Source organism: Empidonax traillii, unplaced genomic scaffold (assembly GCF_003031625.1).
Source record: "Empidonax traillii isolate 1590-97213 ecotype Southwest subspecies unplaced genomic scaffold, ASM303162v1 scaffold56:size2478089, whole genome shotgun sequence".
In the NCBI taxonomy this organism is placed as follows: domain Eukaryota; kingdom Metazoa; phylum Chordata; class Aves; order Passeriformes; family Tyrannidae; genus Empidonax; species Empidonax traillii.
In genome coordinates, this window is record NW_020955249.1 from 567,911 (window position 1) to 588,339 (window position 20,429).

Consider the following 20,429-nt stretch of genomic DNA (forward strand, 5'->3'; position numbering starts at 1 on the left):
AGCGCCGCGCCGCGGAGCCGCGCGGGGGCGCGCCAGGGCCGCCCGGCACAGGTGAGCGGGGCGGGAGCGCTGCAGGACCAGGGGGAGGAGGAGGAGGAGGAGGAAGGGCAAAGAGGCAGGAGTACTCCGTGCAGGGTTTCCCGTGACCTCAAACGCCTCACGCCCATTAGGTAGTCACCGTACGTAATACACATCGAGCCTTAATTCGGACACACCCGCAGGATTGTACTGTGTATTCGGGGAGTTAGCAGATGCGTTGAGCAATGGCTGCGTAGCAGGACGGAATTGCGTGCACGTTGCTCTTAGCAGTTTTCTTTCAGACCGTCTTCTTCCTTTTATTAAGCCCATACTTTCATTAAGAAATACTGTGTCCGGGCCAAATTCTGCACTTATGGGTATAAAGAAATGCTGACTCTTTTTGGGTCAGAACTTTCAACTCTTAATACCAACATTAGTACCAGTTTCTCCTGTGGGTTGACTTTGAGAACAGTATACGAAAATTTGCACAGAAGATCTGAACAGTAGCATGCATATGTTTTAAACCCTCTGTGTAAACAGAGATGATACTCTGCTAGAGTTTACACCACTATAATGCGGAATAAATCTTACTGGCAGAATAAACTGTATTTGTTTGTGACAGTGTTGGACAACCCTTCGTCCTGTTGAATGCAACTTTGGCAGAACCACACCTTTAGGTTAGAATTGCTTATTCTAAATGGGAACAGAACCTGACTGGCAGGGATTTTTCTGTTTGTTTTTAACATCTGTAGCCTAAACGCCCAGCCTTAAGGAGACCAAAGGCCCCTGAATCCAATAACTCACAGAGTTACCTAATAGGAAACACTAGACACAGGGATGCATATGGAATTTAGGCTATGTGAATCGAGGCTTACACAACTATATTACAGCATTCTAAAATAATCCAGTCTGCCTTTCCAAGGTGTCCTATTGTTATGGGCTCTTAGACTTAGTGACTCTGCATTAGTCATATAATTCTACTCTGATTCTAGATAATTTCTTTATAATATCCAGGTTTCTGCAACCATTGCTTTCTAACTTATTTTCCAGTCCTGTCTGATATCTGTGTGGCTTCTCTTCCCAGGCTTTTTTCCACAAGGTATTTAATAGTATTGCTCACCTTTAGCAAATGAATGGTATCAATGATCATGGTTAGACAAACACCTTAGTGTTTTGCTGAACTAGGGTCTACTTTTCTTGATACGATTTTTGGAAACAGCATAGGGCCTCCGTAAGCCTTTAAGCAAAGGTATTAGAATATTCATGTAAGAATATGGTCTGGAAACAAAGCTTTTTTGGTGGATTAGAGCATTAATTTGTGTGTGTGAAATTAAATACACAGTAACTGCAAAATTAATGTCTATGGTCCCAGCATTCTTGATGGCTATGGTATCAAGTAGGCTAAACTTGGATGTCCTCAGCACTCCAGTTTGGAATAGCGCCCGGCTTTGGAATATAACATGCTTGCATTTGTATCTGGAATACAACTGGGATTCTCATGTTCGATAATCAGAAGGAGGGAGTGTGAGTGAGGGAAACAGCTGCATGTCTCTGGCAGTAGGCTTTGCATACTGACCCTTGTTGTGTAACCTCCATGCTCCAGAAGATTGAATCCATTTCAGGAGGTGGGCATGCATTTAGCTGGGAAAACTGTTAGCTAGTGAATTATTCCAAGTGTATAAATAGAGTAAGGGAAAGCATCGCTTGTCTGATATCAGAGTGATCTTAAGCAACAAGCACCTCTCTCCCACAGCAAGTGCAAGTACAACTCAGAGTGTTCTGGTGCTATTCTTCCCCTTCTCCTGAAGAGGATATGGCCAAAGCCTATGTCTAGAAGAACAAAAGAAGTGGAGGGTCATGATTGCTAGCAGAAATAATTACTGTGTGGAGAAATAAAAGGTTTTATTAAAAAGAGCTTGGAGAAGAACTAGCCAATGGCTTATAAGGAATAAGAAGCTGTTGCAGAGCTGAAGAAGAGTGGAAAAGAACACAGATTGGTTATGCTTGCTATACCATTTGTGGAGCATTGTAATCTGGGTAATCAATCATAAGGCTTTGTTTTGTGGCCATTGGCTGCACAGGTTTCTTGAAAGCCAGATTCTTGCTTGCTTGCATTTTGTAGTGTGATGCTGATGCTTGCAGAAGCCAAGCAGGGAGAATCTCTCCTAAGAAAATAATTTGGTAATCTATTCTACTTTGTGCAAGATGGAGCATTGCAGCACCAACTGCAACTCTGTTCTTTGTAGATGTTTTTATTTTATCAAACGTGCTCTAATGATTTAAATTCATATTTCAAAAGGACTTTAGCCGTAGACACCAGATGAGAGGAAGCATTCTGCTGTGTCTGAGATTGGCAAACCTTATGGGTTTTGAGAGTGAGTGCAAAATTCAACTTATATGAAGTAGGGGATCTTACACGTAGCTTTACAAAGCTTTGCTCAGTTTAAAAACTGTAGTGCTCAATCATTCCTGGGCATGACAGGTGCCAAAGCATTCTAAATCCTATGAGGTTCCATTGGGTATATTTGGTGGGATTTTTTTTCTGATGTTGAAGATGCTTAGGCCTTCTTTTTTCAAAGGTACAGGCTGGTGTGCTCCCGCTGGCTGTTGACTTTTTAAACAAACAAAAAATGCCCCATTAGAAGTAGAAGTTGGAAGGAATAGCAAGGTAGGAAACTTGGATTTTCTGCATGTGGCACAGTTGACATAATGGACATAGGCTTTATGTGATGGTGTTGTGTTTAGACTTGTATTCTGCTCTCAGCTCTTGGCTAGCAATCTTTTCTGTCCTATCAGCCTGAGATCTGAAGATGTGTCACATATGTATGTATGAATGCTACTTGTAGCTAATGTGGGGTAGAGTGCGTGGTTCATGGTTATACTGGTTGGGGAGCTTGAGCCTCTGTAGCCTACTTGAGCTCCCTGGTAACTGTAGGTTTTGGAATGAGCCTACTCTTGTGGATACTGGGATAAATAGTAGCTAAAGTCAGTAGGCCCATATTAGTCATACACATGAAAGATGAGAAACTGTCCCTATGTCTGTATATGCCTGGTAAACCCTGCACTAGGCATGAGGACTCCACAGGATAGTCTTAGAAATAGCCTAATAAGCATCATCAGTGGGAGCAAAATTATGGGCCTTGCATCAGGCAGTATCCCATGAGCCTTTTTTCTTTGCTTGGAATTTCCTAATAAACTTTGTCAAGTTCTTCTTAGGTGCTTTCTGCTGAGGCAGCACAGAGTACCAGTGTCAGCAAAGGCCTGTCAACTCAAGCAAAAGCCTAAACGAGTAGAAGACTAAACACAAGGGCTTAGATGTGTGAGAAGAGTTGCTGGAGTAAGAGCTGTGTGGCAGAGCTTCCTGCTGGAGAGGTGGCTACTGCATTCGAAGAAGGTGTCCTGACAGCAAAGCTGCTCTGCCCTTTCTTAAAAAATAAACAAACAAGAAAACAAACAAAAAAGCCACAGGAGTAAAGCACTGCCCATGGCTACACTGGTTTTATGTAAGGGATTTTACCAAGCTCTGTTAAAAAGTATCATCAAAGTTATTCTGAAGGGGAGAATTCTGATCTGAGATCCTCTCTGGATTGGGGAAATTTGTATCAGATTAGTTCCATAGGCTCAAGTGGGGGAAATTTGTGGACAAGTAAATCAGGGCTGGCTCTACCGTGACACTGCAATAACTTACTCTAATAGGTTCCCAGGATCAATTTTATGTTATACCAGTACTGCATTTGTTCACTGAAATTTGCAGTCATCAACTTTTAAAGTTAGGCTTGACTTAAACCAGTATTTTAGGCAGGTCTGTCTGTGCCTTTCTGTTGTTTCTCCTCTCAACCAATGTAAAGACGGGTAGGAAATAGAAAAACAATTTTGTGACACTTTTAAAGCTGTTTCTATTTAACAGGATTTAAACCATAGCTAACCAAGAGTTTTCTTACTTCCTCCTTACTTGCATTTTCCTCTGGTGTTTGGTCAATCAATGCAATAAAATGAGCTGGTGCCTTCTTATCCCCTCACCGATTCCAAACTGCTTTTTTCGTGAATGTTTTTCTTTCCACTGCAACCACCCCATCAGATTTTTTCTTTGAATTTTTACAAAGCAGAAGGTGTTTTAAGTTACAGATTGTTTTGAAACTAATGGAACAAAACACAAGGAAAGAAAAAAATTAAAGGATGCAATACTTTAAGTCTTTCCTATTTATGTGGAAGAGGGGGTGAAACTCTTGAAGATGTTGTTAAAATTATTAAAAAACCCCCTTGAAATCAAAAACATTTCACAAATAGTATGAAACTAAAAAAAACACCCAAAAACCAAAACAACAAAACATTAGCAGGTGAGACATTTTCATGCTAAATCTAATTTTCAGTGTAGTTAAAAAAGGTTGGTTTTGTTTTAAGCTGTATAACTCCTGTAGGTGCTACAAAAGAAGCCTGCTTATGATGGTGTTTGTTCCAAAGACCAAAATACACTCAGTAAACAAGAAAGCTTGAATACTAAAAGAAAACAAGTCATTACATTCAGGCTATGTGTGGACAGTTCAATTCTGCCCACTCTACTAAAAAAAAAAAAAAAAAAAAAATATCCACAGTAGAGTAAGCAGATAGTCACATACTCATTCCTTTCTTTGAGATGGTCTCATCAGTAAGGAAGAAAAGGTGAAGCTATTCAAATTAACAGCAGATTTAAAGTTAGCACTCTCTTTGGATGAATGTGGCAGTTTTATGTTTTTCTCAGCTGTTAATTCTCTCAGGTAGAGAGATTATTCTCAATTCATTATTCTCAATTCAAATGCTAAACCTGTCTTAAAATCATAATTATCAAATTATGGTGTGTGCTCTGTGCTTATTAGAGGTAAGATTGATTAACAAGGTATTATATTCTGTTTTCTCCTCACAGGCAAGAGGAAGTCATGTTGCACCACTTTTAGGCCACACTTGAAGTCTGTCTTTAAAGGCACTGAAATCCATTGGTAGACAAGTATCTCAGGACTTCATTCAGAGTAGTAATGAGGAACTTTTTTGGAGAGTCAGATTCTGCCTATTAATTGTGCCATAATCTATACCACTGACTCCTTCCAAAATTTAAGGCACTTTAGAAAGTCCCTTTCATTCTTGCACCAGGAATAGATGGAGACAGGAGACAGCATTATTTTGGAGGAATCAGGGTACCACCTCTGTATCCCATTAATGGATGTACTGTAGAAACACTTTTCTCTAGCTTTACTGCAGGGAAGAGTGAAAAGGACTCCCAGAGGAGTTTTCTTTTTCTTTATTCTTTTATTTTTCTTTATTCCTTTATTTTTCTTTATTCTTTTTTCCTTTAATTTTTTTCCCCAGCTAATTACTCACTTAAGATGGACAGGCCTGTGACTCTGGATGTGTAAATCATGAGCTTTGTTATGTGAACTCAGTTTAGTCTCTCTAAATTTTACCAATGACTCCCCTCATAGAGGGGACAACCATAGTTACTGAATGTGTGCTCTTCAGAGCATGTGTCTGTTTTATTGGATTACTTTCCCTACTATTACTATGGTATTGCAGTGGCTACAACACAGTTGTATTCCCCTTTTGAAGTAGCTTGTTTGTAACATTTTTTTTTCTGTTGTTGGGGAAATTTAAGAGCAACGCATGATAAAGAATCTTCTGGAAGCCACACTAAACAGATTTTTAGCAGTTTGTTAAATTGGGGACAGGTTTGAGTCAGACTCTAGAACCTTAAAAAAAACTTCTGTCTCCCCAAACTTTTGAAAGCTTCAGATTGAGGCCTCAATGTATTTCTTAATAGTAGAGACTCTTCTTTAAAGATACTTACTTTATGAAAACATCCCACTAAAAAATAAAGTCCGGCCCTCGGCATAGGTGTACCCAATAGAAAATTGCATAGTGAATATAAAAATTAAATCTTTGGAAAGTCAGAATCAGGCCTGAAATCAAGCTAGACTAAAGCCATCCAAGAACTGTTGCTATAGCTATACAGGGGAAATTTTACTTAGAAAAAAAAAATTAAAATTTGAGATCCTTTCCAAGAATGCAGTTCCCATTGTTGTGAAGAATGATTTGTTGGTGCCAATTTTTCCTCTGTGTAGCTCCATAGTTATCTTTGTTATGCTGACTACGTAAATTTTTTGGTGATGTGTCTGTAGAGGGCTGGTGTTGAGTCTGTAACATCGGCACTCTGATATCTTTTCCTCCTCTTTCAGCTAAGCAACTATTGATAAAGATCAAAGAAAGTGAGGAGGAGGGCTGACAAGAAACAGTGTATGAGAAATGCCTGCACAACTTTAATAAATAAAAAGGGGTTAAGACTTCAAATTTCTTGCAGGATATCTGTGCATGTGGGGCCCTCTTTAGCTGTAACAAACTACATCACTGCGCTCTCGTATTTAGAGCTATTTGAATCTGGTACTTTGAATATTAATATATATAAAGAAAAGAAAATTGTATGTTGCTGGAAATATCTGAGAACATTAAACTGTTGTTAATCTACCAGAAGCCAGTTCTTTTTTTTTCCCAGCTTTATCTTTTATGTTTCCCTCCATAGCAAAATTAGATTTGTGGCTTTCAGTGCCAGTGTCTAGTTTGTTACAGTTTCCAATTCACAAGAGTTGAGGAATGTATAATAAGAACCTAACTTCCCTTCCCTCCAGAAAAGAGTAACTCTACATTAAACCTAATAAGATAAAAAGGAAAGGGGGAGATAATAAATATCAGGTAAAAATTCTTTCACAGTGAAATAGTGTCAGCCAAAATGAGGCTTTCCAGGGTGAACAGGAATATTGTTGAGACCTCACAGAAATTGTCAGCGTGCTTGTATTATGTAAATAGTAAAAATGTTTGAAACAGAGGTGGATCAGGAGAGCAGTGTTATGTTCTATGAGACATGACACTTCCCAGTACACTGAGAAGATTCAACACTGTTCTGCTTGGGTAGAGATCAGGTATAGTTTTGTATCAGGGACTGGAGGTGAGGTGGTGGACTCTGCCTTCTAAAGCCCTGCTCACTGTAATGCAGTATGCCTGTACCTTGTGTTAATGTTATAGATCTTACCTCAATAGATTTATGTCAATACTTACCTTCCTTTTTCAAAATTTGAATGTTGGCTGTCCAAACATTTGGCAACCTCTAGTTATAAATACAACCACCTAGGGTTTTTTATGCAAAATACTTCTAAATTATTTACTTCTAAATTATACTTTCTTGCAGCCTCCTTGTTATGTTTCAGGTTAGTCTGAACTGAACTAACAGTAGCTATGTAGAACTGTAAAAATCCTAAAGTTATAACTCAGCATACGTGTAACTGAGTGTGTTTCAGATGTGTTGGCCCTGTAGGGTGTAAAACAACAGCAACGCTTTTGATTAGTGACTTATGGTACACTAAAATCAGAGGAAAATTTAATCTAAAAATTTAGCTCATAAATAATCTGCTGCTGCTGGGCTGGTGTGTATGTGAAAATGGAGGTAACTATGGCATGGCGTAAAATTTTTATTAATAAAGGTTTGTGATGTTCCCCCTGTTTGCAAGTAGTGACCATGTAAACAAAATGTATAGTTTGTTAAAAGCAAAATGCCACTCAGTGATCTGTGACATTTTTTTTTCTAAATGAAACACATAGTAGGAAAATTAGATGGACATGTGAACAAAGGCTGATGTCTTTATTACCGTGGGTGAGACTTCCCGCTGTGCTGATATGGCAGCTCTGTCCTTGGGCGTCCTGGAGATTCCTCTGAGCGAGGCAGTGCTGTTGACTGGTTATCCTGGCCAGGAGCGTGGGGTCTGCCTGGGAAAAGGGCTATCAGCAATCCAAGGTCATCCGTGCCTGTTCTCACTGTTCATTGCTTTTGCTGGTAACTGATAAAGGCCCAACGTCTGAATAACAGGAGCAGCCAGGAAAGCACATGTGGCTTAATCCCATTTTTGCAATAAGTTCTCTGCCAAACTGTACCAAGAACTCTTTGCCTGAAGAGCAGGAATGGGCCTATATATCCAACAAAACAGGACCAGAGGGACTCATTAAACTCCTAAAAATGACCTCAAACAGGTTTTCTTAATTCTCTGAAAATGTCATCAGTTCGCATTAGAAAATCTCAGGTCTTTCTAGAGCTTGGCTGGATTTTGGGGCCTTCTCTGAGTCGCACAAATCTGTCTCTGGTTCTGCAGTGTGTTACGGTCCCAGGCTATTTTTTCTTATGTGTGAAGCGAAGTCATTGTTATCCCACAAGTGAATATTGCCCATCCTAGGGTAAATGCTTGCTAAAATGTTTGCCATCGAGTGAATGTCGTGGCGATATGAAAAGTCGAACCAGAAATCCTTGTAATAGTGAAACGCAGTATGGGTTGCTAGTCCACAGTCACCAGTTCAGGTGCCTGCTAAGTCGTTTGTTTCTTTGCAGCACGTACATCAACTGCTTATGACAACTCGGCAGTTTGTGGTTAGCTTTTCCTGTGAGCAGTGAGAGTACTGAACAGGAGGGTCTAAAGTCACATTCAATGTCACCTGGGCTACTACTATATTAAATAATATAATGTAATATGATAATGGAAACATTCTTAAAGATTACTTCCCAGAACTGTTTTGGGATAGATCTCAGCGTCTTGGCAACTCTCCAGCTGACAGAAAGCTTATTTCTCCTAAGCAGTGCCTGTAACCAAATGGCTTAGATTGCTTTGATGGAAGAGATAATTCCCTCCAGGGATATATGCCTGGCACAGTACCTAGGTTGACCTAGTAGCTGGCGTAGGCAATGTTTTGGAAAGAGGGACCCTAGACAGACCTTAAACTTCAACTTTTTGCAAATTTTTGATGACCCTTAATGAATGGGAAACTACTGCATTACTCTCATCTCCCCCTTCTCACTGTGAATAATAATTTATCTTTCTATTCTCCACCCCTCTTTTGCCTCAGAATTGGAGAGTTTTATTTTGTCAAACAGTTGAGCAAGAGAGATTTTGTTTACTTCACCTTTTCAGTTGCAGCCCACTAGCTCAGGAATATTGCTATTTCTTCTTTTGTTAACACTCTAATATCTCACAAACATCATTGCTTTCATTCTTTTATTCTTTAGGTTGTGAATCAAGTTAGTTCTCTAGTCTTCTCCCTTTTACTGCTTTTACAGCAGTGTGTTTTGTCTTTAGTTGAGTTTCTTCTGGTAATATAGATGTCAAGAATGGGGAAGCAGCCTGGGTTTTGGTGGTGGTTGGTTGTTTTGTAAAGGAATAGAGGATGCCTGAAGGAAGATGAGACCTTTGAGGGAGGGAGAGAAGTATGAGATGACATAACTGACATTACTATCAGACAAGGAGGAAACCTGTTGGTTTGATTCTGCTCTTTTTGACGCCTAATTTAAAGTGGCGTAATTTCGTGAACTTCAGTGGATTTACTTCTGAGAGTGAGATTAGGACTGACACCTCTTAAATCACTCGGGTCATGCTCCATAATTCATTCGCAAGCTCCTTTAATTAGTTGCAGGTAAGCCCAGACTTCCTGGAGTTTGCTGCCTCCCCAGGAATGGACTCTGCCTGCTCCCAGTCGCGCTCGGGGTCCAGCTTCCCACTTCTCTCATCGCCTGTCCGGGGGAACGCGGGTCAGGGCTCTTTTCCCCGCGGCTCCCAGTGCCGGAGGGAGCGGAGGGCCGGCTCCCGGCGCGCCTGAAGTTGCTCTGTGGGAGAGCCGAGCCGGGCTGTGCAGGGCCGGCCGGGCGGTCCGGCCGCCGCGCGTTATGTAAGGGCGCAGGGGCTGCGGGCCGGGATGACTGACAGGGAGAGGGAAATTCCTGGGGGAGGGGGAGCGGCATTTCTCTGAAGCCGCTGCCAGCGCCAGCGGCTCACGGAGACCTGGCGGAGTGCGCGGCTGCGGAGCGAGGGAAGCAGCCCGGGGAGGACGCTCCGGGGCAGCGTTCGGAGCGAAGGGGCGGCGCGGGCTCTCTCCCCCTGCGGGGCACTCTGCCTGCCGAACCGGGGGCAGCGCCGGCCGTGCGAGGGGGCGAGGAGCGAGCCGGGCTTTCCCCCTCGCGGCGCGGAGCGTTAGAACTGGAGCTGGAGAGGGGCAGGGAAGTGTCCCCTCGGCCGCCCCGAGCCCTTGGGTGCCCCCCGGCGCGGCGGCGGCCCCGGCGGCGGCGCTGCTCCTTTAAGACCTGCTCGGCAGCAGTTCCAGGGAGAGGGAGTGACCTCTGGGCTTTGACAGCTCCCCTAATAACCAGCAGCGCCCCGGCCCCGCCCCCGGCGCGCCATTGGCCGGCGGGCCGGTATGCCGCGCTGCCATTGGCTGGCCGCTTCCCCTGAGCGAACCTTTAGAACTCCGAGACACAATATTCTGTTACATTGTAGCAAAATGGCGACTGTCATTCACAACCCCCTGAAAGCGTAAGTAGGAATCAAAAATGTACATATTCCGCGTGGTTTAAATATGAAAAAAGGCGCCTTTCCGGCGCTGGCTGCCAGCCGGAGCCGGGTGCCGGCAGCCTCCCGGCGGGTCCCTCCTTCCGCCCTCCTTTCTGCCCCAGCGACTCGCTCGTTTTTTGTGCAACACATCCCCGCGGCTCGCGCCGAAATTAACGAGGAAAAAATTGTCGGGTTAATTGGAGCCCGGGCGCGGGGCGGGGGGCGGCGGGGCGGAGGGCGGCGGCGGCTGCGGGATGCCCGCCCGGCGCTCCCGGGGCGCAGCGCGGGGCCGGCGGCGGCCGCGTCCCCGTCCCGCGGGGTGCGCGCACTTGACACGTCCTGGCCGCGCTGCCCCCCGGGCTCGCCCCGCGCTGCGCGGGGCAAACACCGGCCCGGGGGGGGCGCTCGGAGCGCGGAGCCTCCGCGCTCGCACCGCGGCTCGAAGTTGCCTCCGCAAATCTTTGGGGAGTTGGGATGTCTTGGCGAAGGGGAGCGGAGCGTCCCCCCTCGCTCCACGGCTGGACGGTCGGAAAAGCGGGGCAGCGGGGGCACTGCCGGCGCGCCTCGGCGTTCCTATGGGAGATAGAGGGAAGAGGAGAGGGAGGGAAGCAGACTTGGGTGAAATGAATGGGTCGGGACTGCCGGTCGCTGATTTGGGGCAGGAAGTCTGAAGATCTATTTTGCATATGACAGGCTTTCGCTTTTCAAAGTGGGGAAGAGAGTTGATTGTGTTTCCATCTTGAGAGCGGGCACAAGCCGCCGAGGGCTGCGCGAACGGGGTCTGACCCCTTCTCGAGAGAGGGGGGCAGGAAGGGGGCAGGTGCTTCTGCTGCGGAGATATTCCGGGGTTCCCGGTCTGCAAATAATGATTTCTGAGGGGGACCGCGGGAGCCGGTTGTCGTCTTCTGGATCGCGTCCTTTATTTTCCTTGTGGTCTGCAGCGCACGCCGCTAATCCCCGAAGGCATTAGGGAGAGTGGGATTTGGCACCGTATGTGGGGAGAGGAGCTGTCTTAACCTTTTTCAAACGACTTCCCTGCTAACGGGGGCAGCGCTCTTGCTAGTAAAGCAGGGAAGCAGAGTACCTGGCGGTGACGCTTCGTTTGCACTTTCTGGCTGCGCTGAGTGGGTGTTTTTATACCTTAGAGTTTTCTGAGATGAAATTAGGGCTGCGAGATTTTTCTTTTTCTTTTTTTTTTTTTTTTTCCAACTCCAGTCTCTCAGGCTGGAGTTGGAAAAACACTTGAAGGTTTTTCCAGGGATTCCTGCGGCTGTCTCTCTGCGATCCGGAGGGAAAGGAAAGCCTCGAGCTGGGAAGGGGTGCTGACATGTTTATCTCCTACTCTGTCCTGGCAGAAAAGCTTTGCTTTCATTTACCCGCCCTCTCGGGTAAATGAGAGAATCCGCGGGGACAGGGGAGAGCAGTTGCCAGGGGGTTAATCAAAGAAGTCCGAGTATCCTCATGGGTGGGTGGCGAGGGACGGAACACGCTCCGAAAACCGCGCGGAAGAGGCGGCGTTGCCCCCTCCCCGTTCGACGGCAGGTTTGACGCTTGTGCAGGCGAGGGCGATTTCTTCCTGCGCCCCTCCCGAGCGCCGGGCGCTGCCCTGGCGCAGGCACCGCACCCCGGGGGCCGCACCGCCCGGCTCCGCACCTGGGCCGGGAGCAGCCGCGGATGTGTGCTGCCGGTGGCGGGGAAGCCCGGGCTCGGTGGCCTCTGGGGACGGCGGGTGGGAGGCGCGGAGCTCCCGGGAGCGGCCGCGGCCCCGGGAACATGCCGAGCGACCCCGGCCCCCGCCCCGCCGGCGGATGGGACCTCGCCTCGTCGCCTCGCACTTCGCGGCACCGTGGGGCTCCCAGCAGTCGCGGCGGATCCTGCCGAAGGGCTGCTTGTGCCGAAATGAACTGGGGCCCGATCCCGCTGCCGCTGCTAAAGTCGGGGAGGACAGGATGAGGCCATTTATAATTAGCTCCCTTCTCCTCTCCTCGCCCCTGGGGGGTGTGAGAGGAGGAAACAATAGACATCAAGTGCTGGGTTCGCTTTTCTCGATGTGCCTTTTAAAGTATTAAGGCTGTGTGGAGGAAGCAGAATTGGTACTGGCTGTCTGACACCATCTGCAATTTTGTTGACAACTTGTTTAATAAAACATTTTATAATTTTCACTTATTCTTTAAAGTTGCTGATCGGGAAACAATACACATGTGAATAAATTATGCATGGGATAAATTAGGACAAAAGCAGTAGGACACATAATAAGGGAGGGATGCAGTGCACAGTGTTTTATCCTCATATGTCCTTCCTGACAATGAACGGGAGCTGAATGACATTTGCATTTCCTCTGTCTGCGTTTTGATTGTATCTCAGAACCCACAAACGCCCCCTACAGAAACCGGCCACACAAAGGTTTTGCTCCGAGATGGGGGACAATGTAGAGACTGAGAAATCCCAGCTCAGGTATCAAGCAGCTCCTTGTGTGTGCTTGTGCGTTTAAGAGTGTCCAATATTCACTTTGTCTCGGGCACTGGGACACATACGTGGCCTTGTTCATGCTAGACTAGTCTCTCTGGGTAATGTATTCCAGTGTACCAGGGCATCTGTGGGAATGCGTTTCATAGAATAGCTCTATGTGTGGAGTCTCTTATTAATGATTGGCTTCTTCTTACACTCAACTTGCCACATTCCCTGTCCAGCACTCTCTTCTCACTTTCTAGTTCTCTTTCGGTGCTTTCATTCCTTTGCTCTTCTCCCTTTCACCTTTTCTGGTGATGCAATCAACCTGACATGACTGCCTGTTATTTCTGCCATTTATTGTTGTTTACCAACATGGTGCTACAGGAAAAAATATCTAAGTTTTAACACATCTGCAAGGTAAAGGTGGCATGTGTTTGGACAAACACATTCTTCTTCATCTGTAGAAGTGGCAGTATTCTGACAGCTTTGATGGGACAGCAGTGGATTTGAAGTGCTGAGTTTGCTGGGTTGATTTTTTTTTCCCGCTAGTTTGTGTGTGTATCTCCATGCTTTTTCTTTCCATCTTCTTCTCCTCCTTTGGATATCTTAATATGACAACATTTGAGTGGTGCAGTAGAGGAAAAAAGTACATTTAAAAAGTACTCTGAATTACTTCAAATATCAGTCAGAAATCTCAATGGACTTTGCAAACATTAATTAACTAAACCTCTCAACACCCTTGTGAAGAAAGGATTATTGCCTTTGTTTTATGGATGGCTAATCTAGGACAAAGTGGTTCAGAAACTTTCTAAGAGATCAAGTCTAGAATGTAGCCCTTCAACTTCCAGTTTTAGCATCTAGTCCCATTTCCTCCTTCTCTGCTATATTAGGGATGTGCATATGGTGCCATAATGCATTTAATGTAATTAAGACCTTGTAATTCACAAAGTCTTGTCTAGGAGCTGGTTTCCCCTCACCCTTATCTGTCTTTACTCCCACAGCCGATTTTTATTCCAGGTTGTCAATTAAACATACTAAATGGAACATATGTTAGACTGTTGCCATTTCAGCATGTGAGATCCCTCACGCTGCATAGTGCTGTGCCTGGACCCTCATCAGAGGGGCTGCTGCCTCTCAGCAGTTTAGCAGTGCCAGTGCTTTCCCTTTTGCTCAGGACAACCTCTGGGACAAAAGGGGCTAACTTTGGCTTAACAGTTAGGCTAGCTCACTTGCATGCTGACTGCATTGTTGGATAACTTTGATGTGCTTGGGGACACTTATTTTCTGCCAGGTGTGTGGGGACCAGATCATCACAGATTTGTGTGCACAGTGCTAGAGCTGACATCATAAACCCTAGTAGGCCTGTTCTGTCTCTGCATTCCCACTGCAAATACACAGCAGCAGTCAGTTTTCCAATTGCCATACCTTCCTAGATAAAATTGCCTTGACAGCCAGCTCCGACCCCTGGGCTGCCAAAATGGCCTTCCTTGTGATGATGAATTCTGTGGCATGAGACACCTGTGAAGAAATAGTCTGTGTTCAGATCCCTGTTTCACACTGGCAAGAGACCAGTGTGGGCCTTGGCTTCTTGTATGGCAAGAGTATTTATTAGTGATTACTCTGACTTGAACTCAGTCTAGAAACTCAACTGGAAGGGTCTGTATCCCATTACATGTCCCTGAAACAGCCCCATGTCCTGATTAGGTAGTGGTGAAGGCTGATTTTTTTTTTTTTTTTGGATGTTGCATAAGCATCTGGTTGCTGATTTTTTAATATTAAAGTGAAAGTGTAATGTGCAGTGCTGGTTTCAGCAGGTGGAAGCAATAAAATAGACAGACAGGTTGCTAGTTCAGTGTTTACAAGTGATGTGGAGGTGATTTTAACATGGATTTGCGGAAGGGAGTTTCCTTCTGCTTGACAGAACAGGGGTTGTTGGGCACATTAAATCACGTACAAAACCTTTACAGCACTTCCAGTGTGGCTCTGATGTTACTTAAAAACATAAATGAGCCCTAGTGTGACACATTTCAAGTCAAAATTGTTGTCCACCTGAAAACTGTATTTTCTACATCTCAGCACCAGCTTTCAGCAAAAACAGGGCATGAATGTTACTGTATTTACACAGGGGAACATAGGAATAAAACCAAAGTCATTGGAGGGCCGAAAAGCCAAGTTAAGAAGACCTGAGGATACACTGGTTTGAATATGAGAGGCTCTGATAAATGTTATGTTACTAGTTTCAGTCTTATGTCTGGTTCCACCAGTTGCTTATGCATGATTAGTTGTTGCAATGCTTTTGTAATTTTGTTTTGTTGGTCTTCCAGCCTTTCAGTCTGTCCAGTTTTGTGAACGGATGGAGGTTGTATCTCAAAACTACCATTGAAGAAAAAGTTTTAAAAACATATTATTTGTGGTGTGTGAAAGCAATATTGAGCTGTCTGGGTTGTGCTACAGAGGCCCAAAGGTATGATTTTTTGGAGGGTAAACACATGTCCGATGGGCTAGATGCATAATACCCATTAGATAGCATTCACATTGTCCAAGTGAGAATAGTTTACACACACCGTGCAGAAGTCAGGTACACAAAGCAAAATGGAGATCTGCCTTCTGTCTGAGTCATGGTGAAGGTAATGTGGCTTATCCTTTGTGGGGCCTAATGAAAATTGATTTCTTCCTCTGCTTTCCTAAAACTGGAAGCGTGGTATTTGGAGGTTGCTCTCAAGAGCAGACTTTGTCCATCTTGTATATCTGTCTTCTGCAGCTTATGACAGTTGGCTGTACCTCTGCTGTCCTGGAATGAGGCATTCCAGTCCCCCGCTGGCTGTGAATAAACCTTCTTTTAGGATTGTAATTTGCCGAGTCTGGAGTTTTCTCACTCTGGTTTGTCTTTCATGTCAGAGCTGAATTTCTTTGCTCAGTAGATCAATTTTACAATCTTGGTATTTATTCTGGGCTCATCACTGTGTTGTCTGTATGTGATGTTGCCTTGAGCAAGAACCATCCCTGTATTGTTTATCCCCGAGGACTTGTAGGAGTGGAATGAATCTGTTCCGGGAGTTGATGTTTTTTTCCCCTTGGAGAGACCAACCTCTGATCTGAGGTTTCCCTGTCTGGGGTGACATACTCCCATGTGCAGACGAGCAGCACCAAGGCAACATTGCTTAAGGCCTGTTCTGAGGGCTTCATTAGGACTGTACTTCTGGCTTTGCCTGACAGTTTTGCCCGGGATGCAGAGACTGAGGTGTGTTAATTGCTTCCTTAGTGCAGGTCTCAGTTTTAGCAGTGGTTTGTTTCTTATAAGGAAAGTTAACTCCTCAACAAAATCTAAAAGGAATCATACTTTTAGAATACCTTTTTTGTAAAACAAAAAATTCAGATGGAAGTGCTCCTTTCATTTCTTTAAAAACTTCTCTACATTTGTGGAACAAACTGCAATATGCTGGACTACTGCATGAGAAGCAGAAAGTGGTTTTCCTTTCTTATTTCAAAAGAAAGAACCGCACAGTTTATTTTTACTGTCTAAACTGACTGACATGTAACACAAATATCATAAGTGAGTGCTTGAATACTGAATATTTAAAATCTTTATTTATCTTTAATAGTCTAAATTATTAGAAGCATGATACTTTTTTTTTTTTTTAATTGTTATATATGGTTTATTTCCCAGCAGAGCATATTTTAACCACAGGTTCCCAGCAGATGTCTCAGAGTAGAATAATGCAGTGTCTTAACGGCTGCTGGCAAGTATCCTTCTCACACTCCCATCCCTCCAGTATGGAAATAGCAGGACTATGTCAGCACGTGTCTCAGTTTTCAGGTTACCTGCCTGCGACAGGCGCAGTCAGAGAGTTACAATTCCAGCCGCATGGACAATTTTACTGGCACTCCAGTACTGTCTGAGGAGAGGCTTCACAGGGAGCCAGTGGAGCAGCAAGAGCAGAGCAGGGACGGGTACTGATGAGTGTGCACTAGGTGGCTGTGATCAGCAGCGTGTGCTTGCCAAATCCTGATTCATTAATTTCGTGTTCTGCTGAGCTGTAGCTGGGAGAGAGTCCCCTGCTCAGGTGTTGATGGGGACACTGACTACATCAGTGTTTTTCTGGTGAGAAAGGCTGAAAGTGATATTTAATGTCACAGTCTGTTGTGACAGAACTGATTCAACCTGAGGATCATCTCTCCATTCATACAATGCAGAGGGTTCTGTCAGTCTGAAAACTCTGTACTTGCTTTCTGATAATTTTTATAAATCAATATAAAATGCTAAATCTAACACATATGAAATCTTAGTATGCAAAAGAAAGGAACTCTATGTAACTTATGGTTTCTTCTCCTTCTTTTTTGTCTCTCTTTATGTGCTAGATTCCCGTTTGTGATGTGAGATACAATGCCTTGCTTAAGACATTGTGCTGAATTCTCTACAAACACATGGCTTAATGCTTCCTGCCTTTTAGTTCTCAAATATCTAAATAGGTTGGATGGTGCAAAGAAAATCAGGTGCAGAGCAGTGGAATAAGGCCATGCCCTGAGTTGGTTAATTCCAGCCTGCCCTACCGCATCATCTGGCAGGGCTGATGTGATCTGATCAGATGCAGGCATGCTACTTCTGCCAAAACACAAAGTACAGTGCTTATGCTGCTTTTATGCTTTGAGTTGGCTTCATGATAGCCACGGGAAGATAGATTATGGCTGTTGGAACAAAATTTCCTCTTGAAAATGTTTTGGGTGCTTTTCATGTTTTGGAAGAGTAAGTGAACACCAATTCAGTGCTTTGTGTCATGCGGCTACGAAATTTTTTGTCTGGTTCTGGAACTCTGCAGTTTCTGGTGTTCCTATGGATCCGCAGCCTAACATGGGTAGTCACAGAGTTGGAAGAAAAATCAGAATGACTGGAGTTATAGCCCAGATAGTTCACTATCCAGTGAACAGTGCCATAGGGAAACTTATCATGGAGACCAAAAGTTAGTGTTATTTCTTCAAGGGAAAATAGTGCCCATATTTCCATTCAATTTCCATTTTTAAGAACAGTTCTGAAGAAAACTGTTTTTGAAGAAGATTTGTAACTGTTCAAGTATTTTGGTCTCAATATTGTTTCCTGAGAGACTGTGTTTAGCTAATGATGGGGACAAATATATTGTATGTTTATGATTACTTTAAAACCTGTGCAACCTGAATAAGAAATAAGGGAAACAGTGGTTCAGAAAGCTGTTTTACTGCTAAACTCCTTTGGTGTGCATGATGTTTCAGGCTGCTGTTTAGAAAATACCTTTAGAAAAATCACTAGCCAGTGTCCAATATCAGAAATTAAACCATGAAACCATTTTAATCTACATGATTACCCTCATGGCTTTTGCCTTTTTTTTTTTTTTTTTTTTTTAACTACTAAAGGGTGTTTTGAAGACTGTAAATTCTTGTGTTTTCTATGGATTCTTTATCCTCAAAGTTTCCAGTTCATTAGCTATTGATGTGAAATATGGATTAAATCAGGATCATAATTTTAATTCAGATATTAGTACCCTTTACAGCTGGTGTAGTGCAGGTTAAGAGGCATGATATGTGATATGTGATATGTGATAGGTGAGAGATGGTGTTGGGAAGACTTCTCAGTGAACTCTTTCTCCACAGGTATGGAGAAACCATCTCAGTTACCACACTGAGATATTGTCTACTGCTTCATCATATCTGACTGACCCTTTAATTTTTAGGATGTGCTTCTCAAAAAAGGATGTGCCCTTCTGCTAATGTTGGTGATGTTAGCTTCAGTGATCAAATGGCATGTGGATGAAAGCAATGTTAATACTTCCTCAGGCAGGACGAGGCTCCAAAGGCTTCTTGCTTCTCTTTTCTCCTGTGCTGATAGAAATGAATGGGACCTCTGTCAAGTTAGCTGGTGTTATGTTGATGGTAAACAGGCATTCCCAAGGTTGAAATCTAACAAAACAGTGTTGATGGGGTAAATACGTGGAAAAGTCTTCTCAATTTTCTGTCACAAGATCTGATTTGTTTTTGTCCATAGTCTCAGCTAAATGTTTTATCTTCTCCTCGCTTTCCCCTGCCTCCCAACCTCTTTCCCCCATTGACCTCTACAAGAGCAATCCTGGCTGCTGATTTATCAGGGCAGGCTAGCTCAGCACTGTGTGGAGATTGCTTTTAATTAACTCTCTTCGTTTTGCCAACCTTCAGGGAGCAGCAACCCTTTAATGATTATAATATTTTATCTGGATTTATATCTACCTTATGTGTTGTTTGTTGCTCTGCTTCCTCACATGTTCTTCCTGAGTCATTTCCCAAAATGAAACCTTTGTTTCAGTTCCCTCATACAGGATGAGGAGGAGAGTCTTTAATGGCTGCTGGACTGGGAAGATGGACTGTCTATGATCTATTGAGGTGTTTTGGAGGTGGATGGGGATTATGAGGTGATGCGTGGATGGGGAGTACAAAGTGATGCATTTTGGGGCTGTTTGGAGCAAGACTCACCTCAGTGTTCTGCCTCTATGCAGAGGGAGAGGCAGCTTTGTTTCATGGTTGCAGCATGGCAGATAAGAGCTTACTGAATTAACTCTGCCCCCTGACTTATTATATGACATAGATAAGTCATGAGCTTATTTTCACAGTCAGGTATAACTCTAGTGTCTCCTCTACTCAGCCTGACTAGCGTGAATGTTCCTAAAACGTAGTTAAATTCCTGTATATGAATATAGGTGTAAAGCAGAGTCTCTCTTTAAGTGCTAAAGACTACCTTAGTCTACTGTGAGTAGCTCTACCAAGTGAGATTTCTTCAAACTGAGCAGAAAGCAGCTATATAAAATTTCTCCCACCTGGAATGTTCTCTTTACATATCCTCCAATGAGAATTTCAGGAGGTTCTAGCATGAAAGAATTAGGGGAAAAAAAAAAAAAAGTCATTTGTAATGTAAAGTATGTACCACTTTCATGCCAGGGCAGAAAAAATACCTTATAATCATGCTTAAAGTATGCATCATAGCCCCTTTTGTGGGATTATTTCCTCCATTCTTCTGAAGGGAAGAGTGGCATGCAGTATCTGACTTGGTGATGGTCATACTAGTCACACCATCAGCCACTGACTCACCATTGCTTTGCTTTTGGTGTTGAGTGTTATATGAGAGTGATGTGTTGAAGATGAATGGGAATGCTTCCTTGGCATCACTTTCATGGCCAAGCTGAGGAGTGGAAGAGTGAGTGAGTTAAGACTGCCCTGGTTCTGATAGAAGAAGTTCATCAATAATTATTGCTAAACCATCCTTAATGGCAGTGGTTTGTGCCCAGGGCTGATAAAGGCATTTTTGGGATGTAAAGACTTTTCCACAGTAATGAACCAAGTGGCAGGTACTTTTGCATTTCAAAGTATACATGCTGCGCACCTGTCAGTTCACTACGAGTTATGTATTGAATTCAAAGTCATTGGTGTGAGAACAGTTTGACTCAATTTACTTTACATGGCTACTTATAAGTATGTGTAAGTGTATTTAAAGCTCCTTTGTTAAAATGCAGAATCATAGAATCATAGAATAGGTTGGGTTGGAAAAGACCTCCAAGATCATCAAGTCCAACCCCTGATCCA

At 43.8% G+C, this 20,429-nt stretch overlaps 1 protein-coding gene across 8 annotated transcripts in view; it reads left to right on the plus strand.

Moving 5' to 3' along the window:
- The first annotated feature begins 10,308 nt into the window (after positions 1–10,308).
- The window catches only part of DPF3 (double PHD fingers 3), a 159,550-nt gene continuing 149,429 nt past the window's right edge, over positions 10,309–20,429 (plus strand). For all 8 annotated transcript variants that reach the window (XR_003570733.1, XR_003570734.1, XR_003570735.1 and 5 more), the window contains exon 1: positions 10,309–10,382. Coding sequence is in view for 5 of the 8 variants with exons in the window: in XM_027879642.1 (XP_027735443.1) it covers positions 10,351–10,382 (32 nt within the window). In the remaining 3 variants the exon portion in view is untranslated. The remainder of the gene's footprint in view (positions 10,383–20,429) is intronic.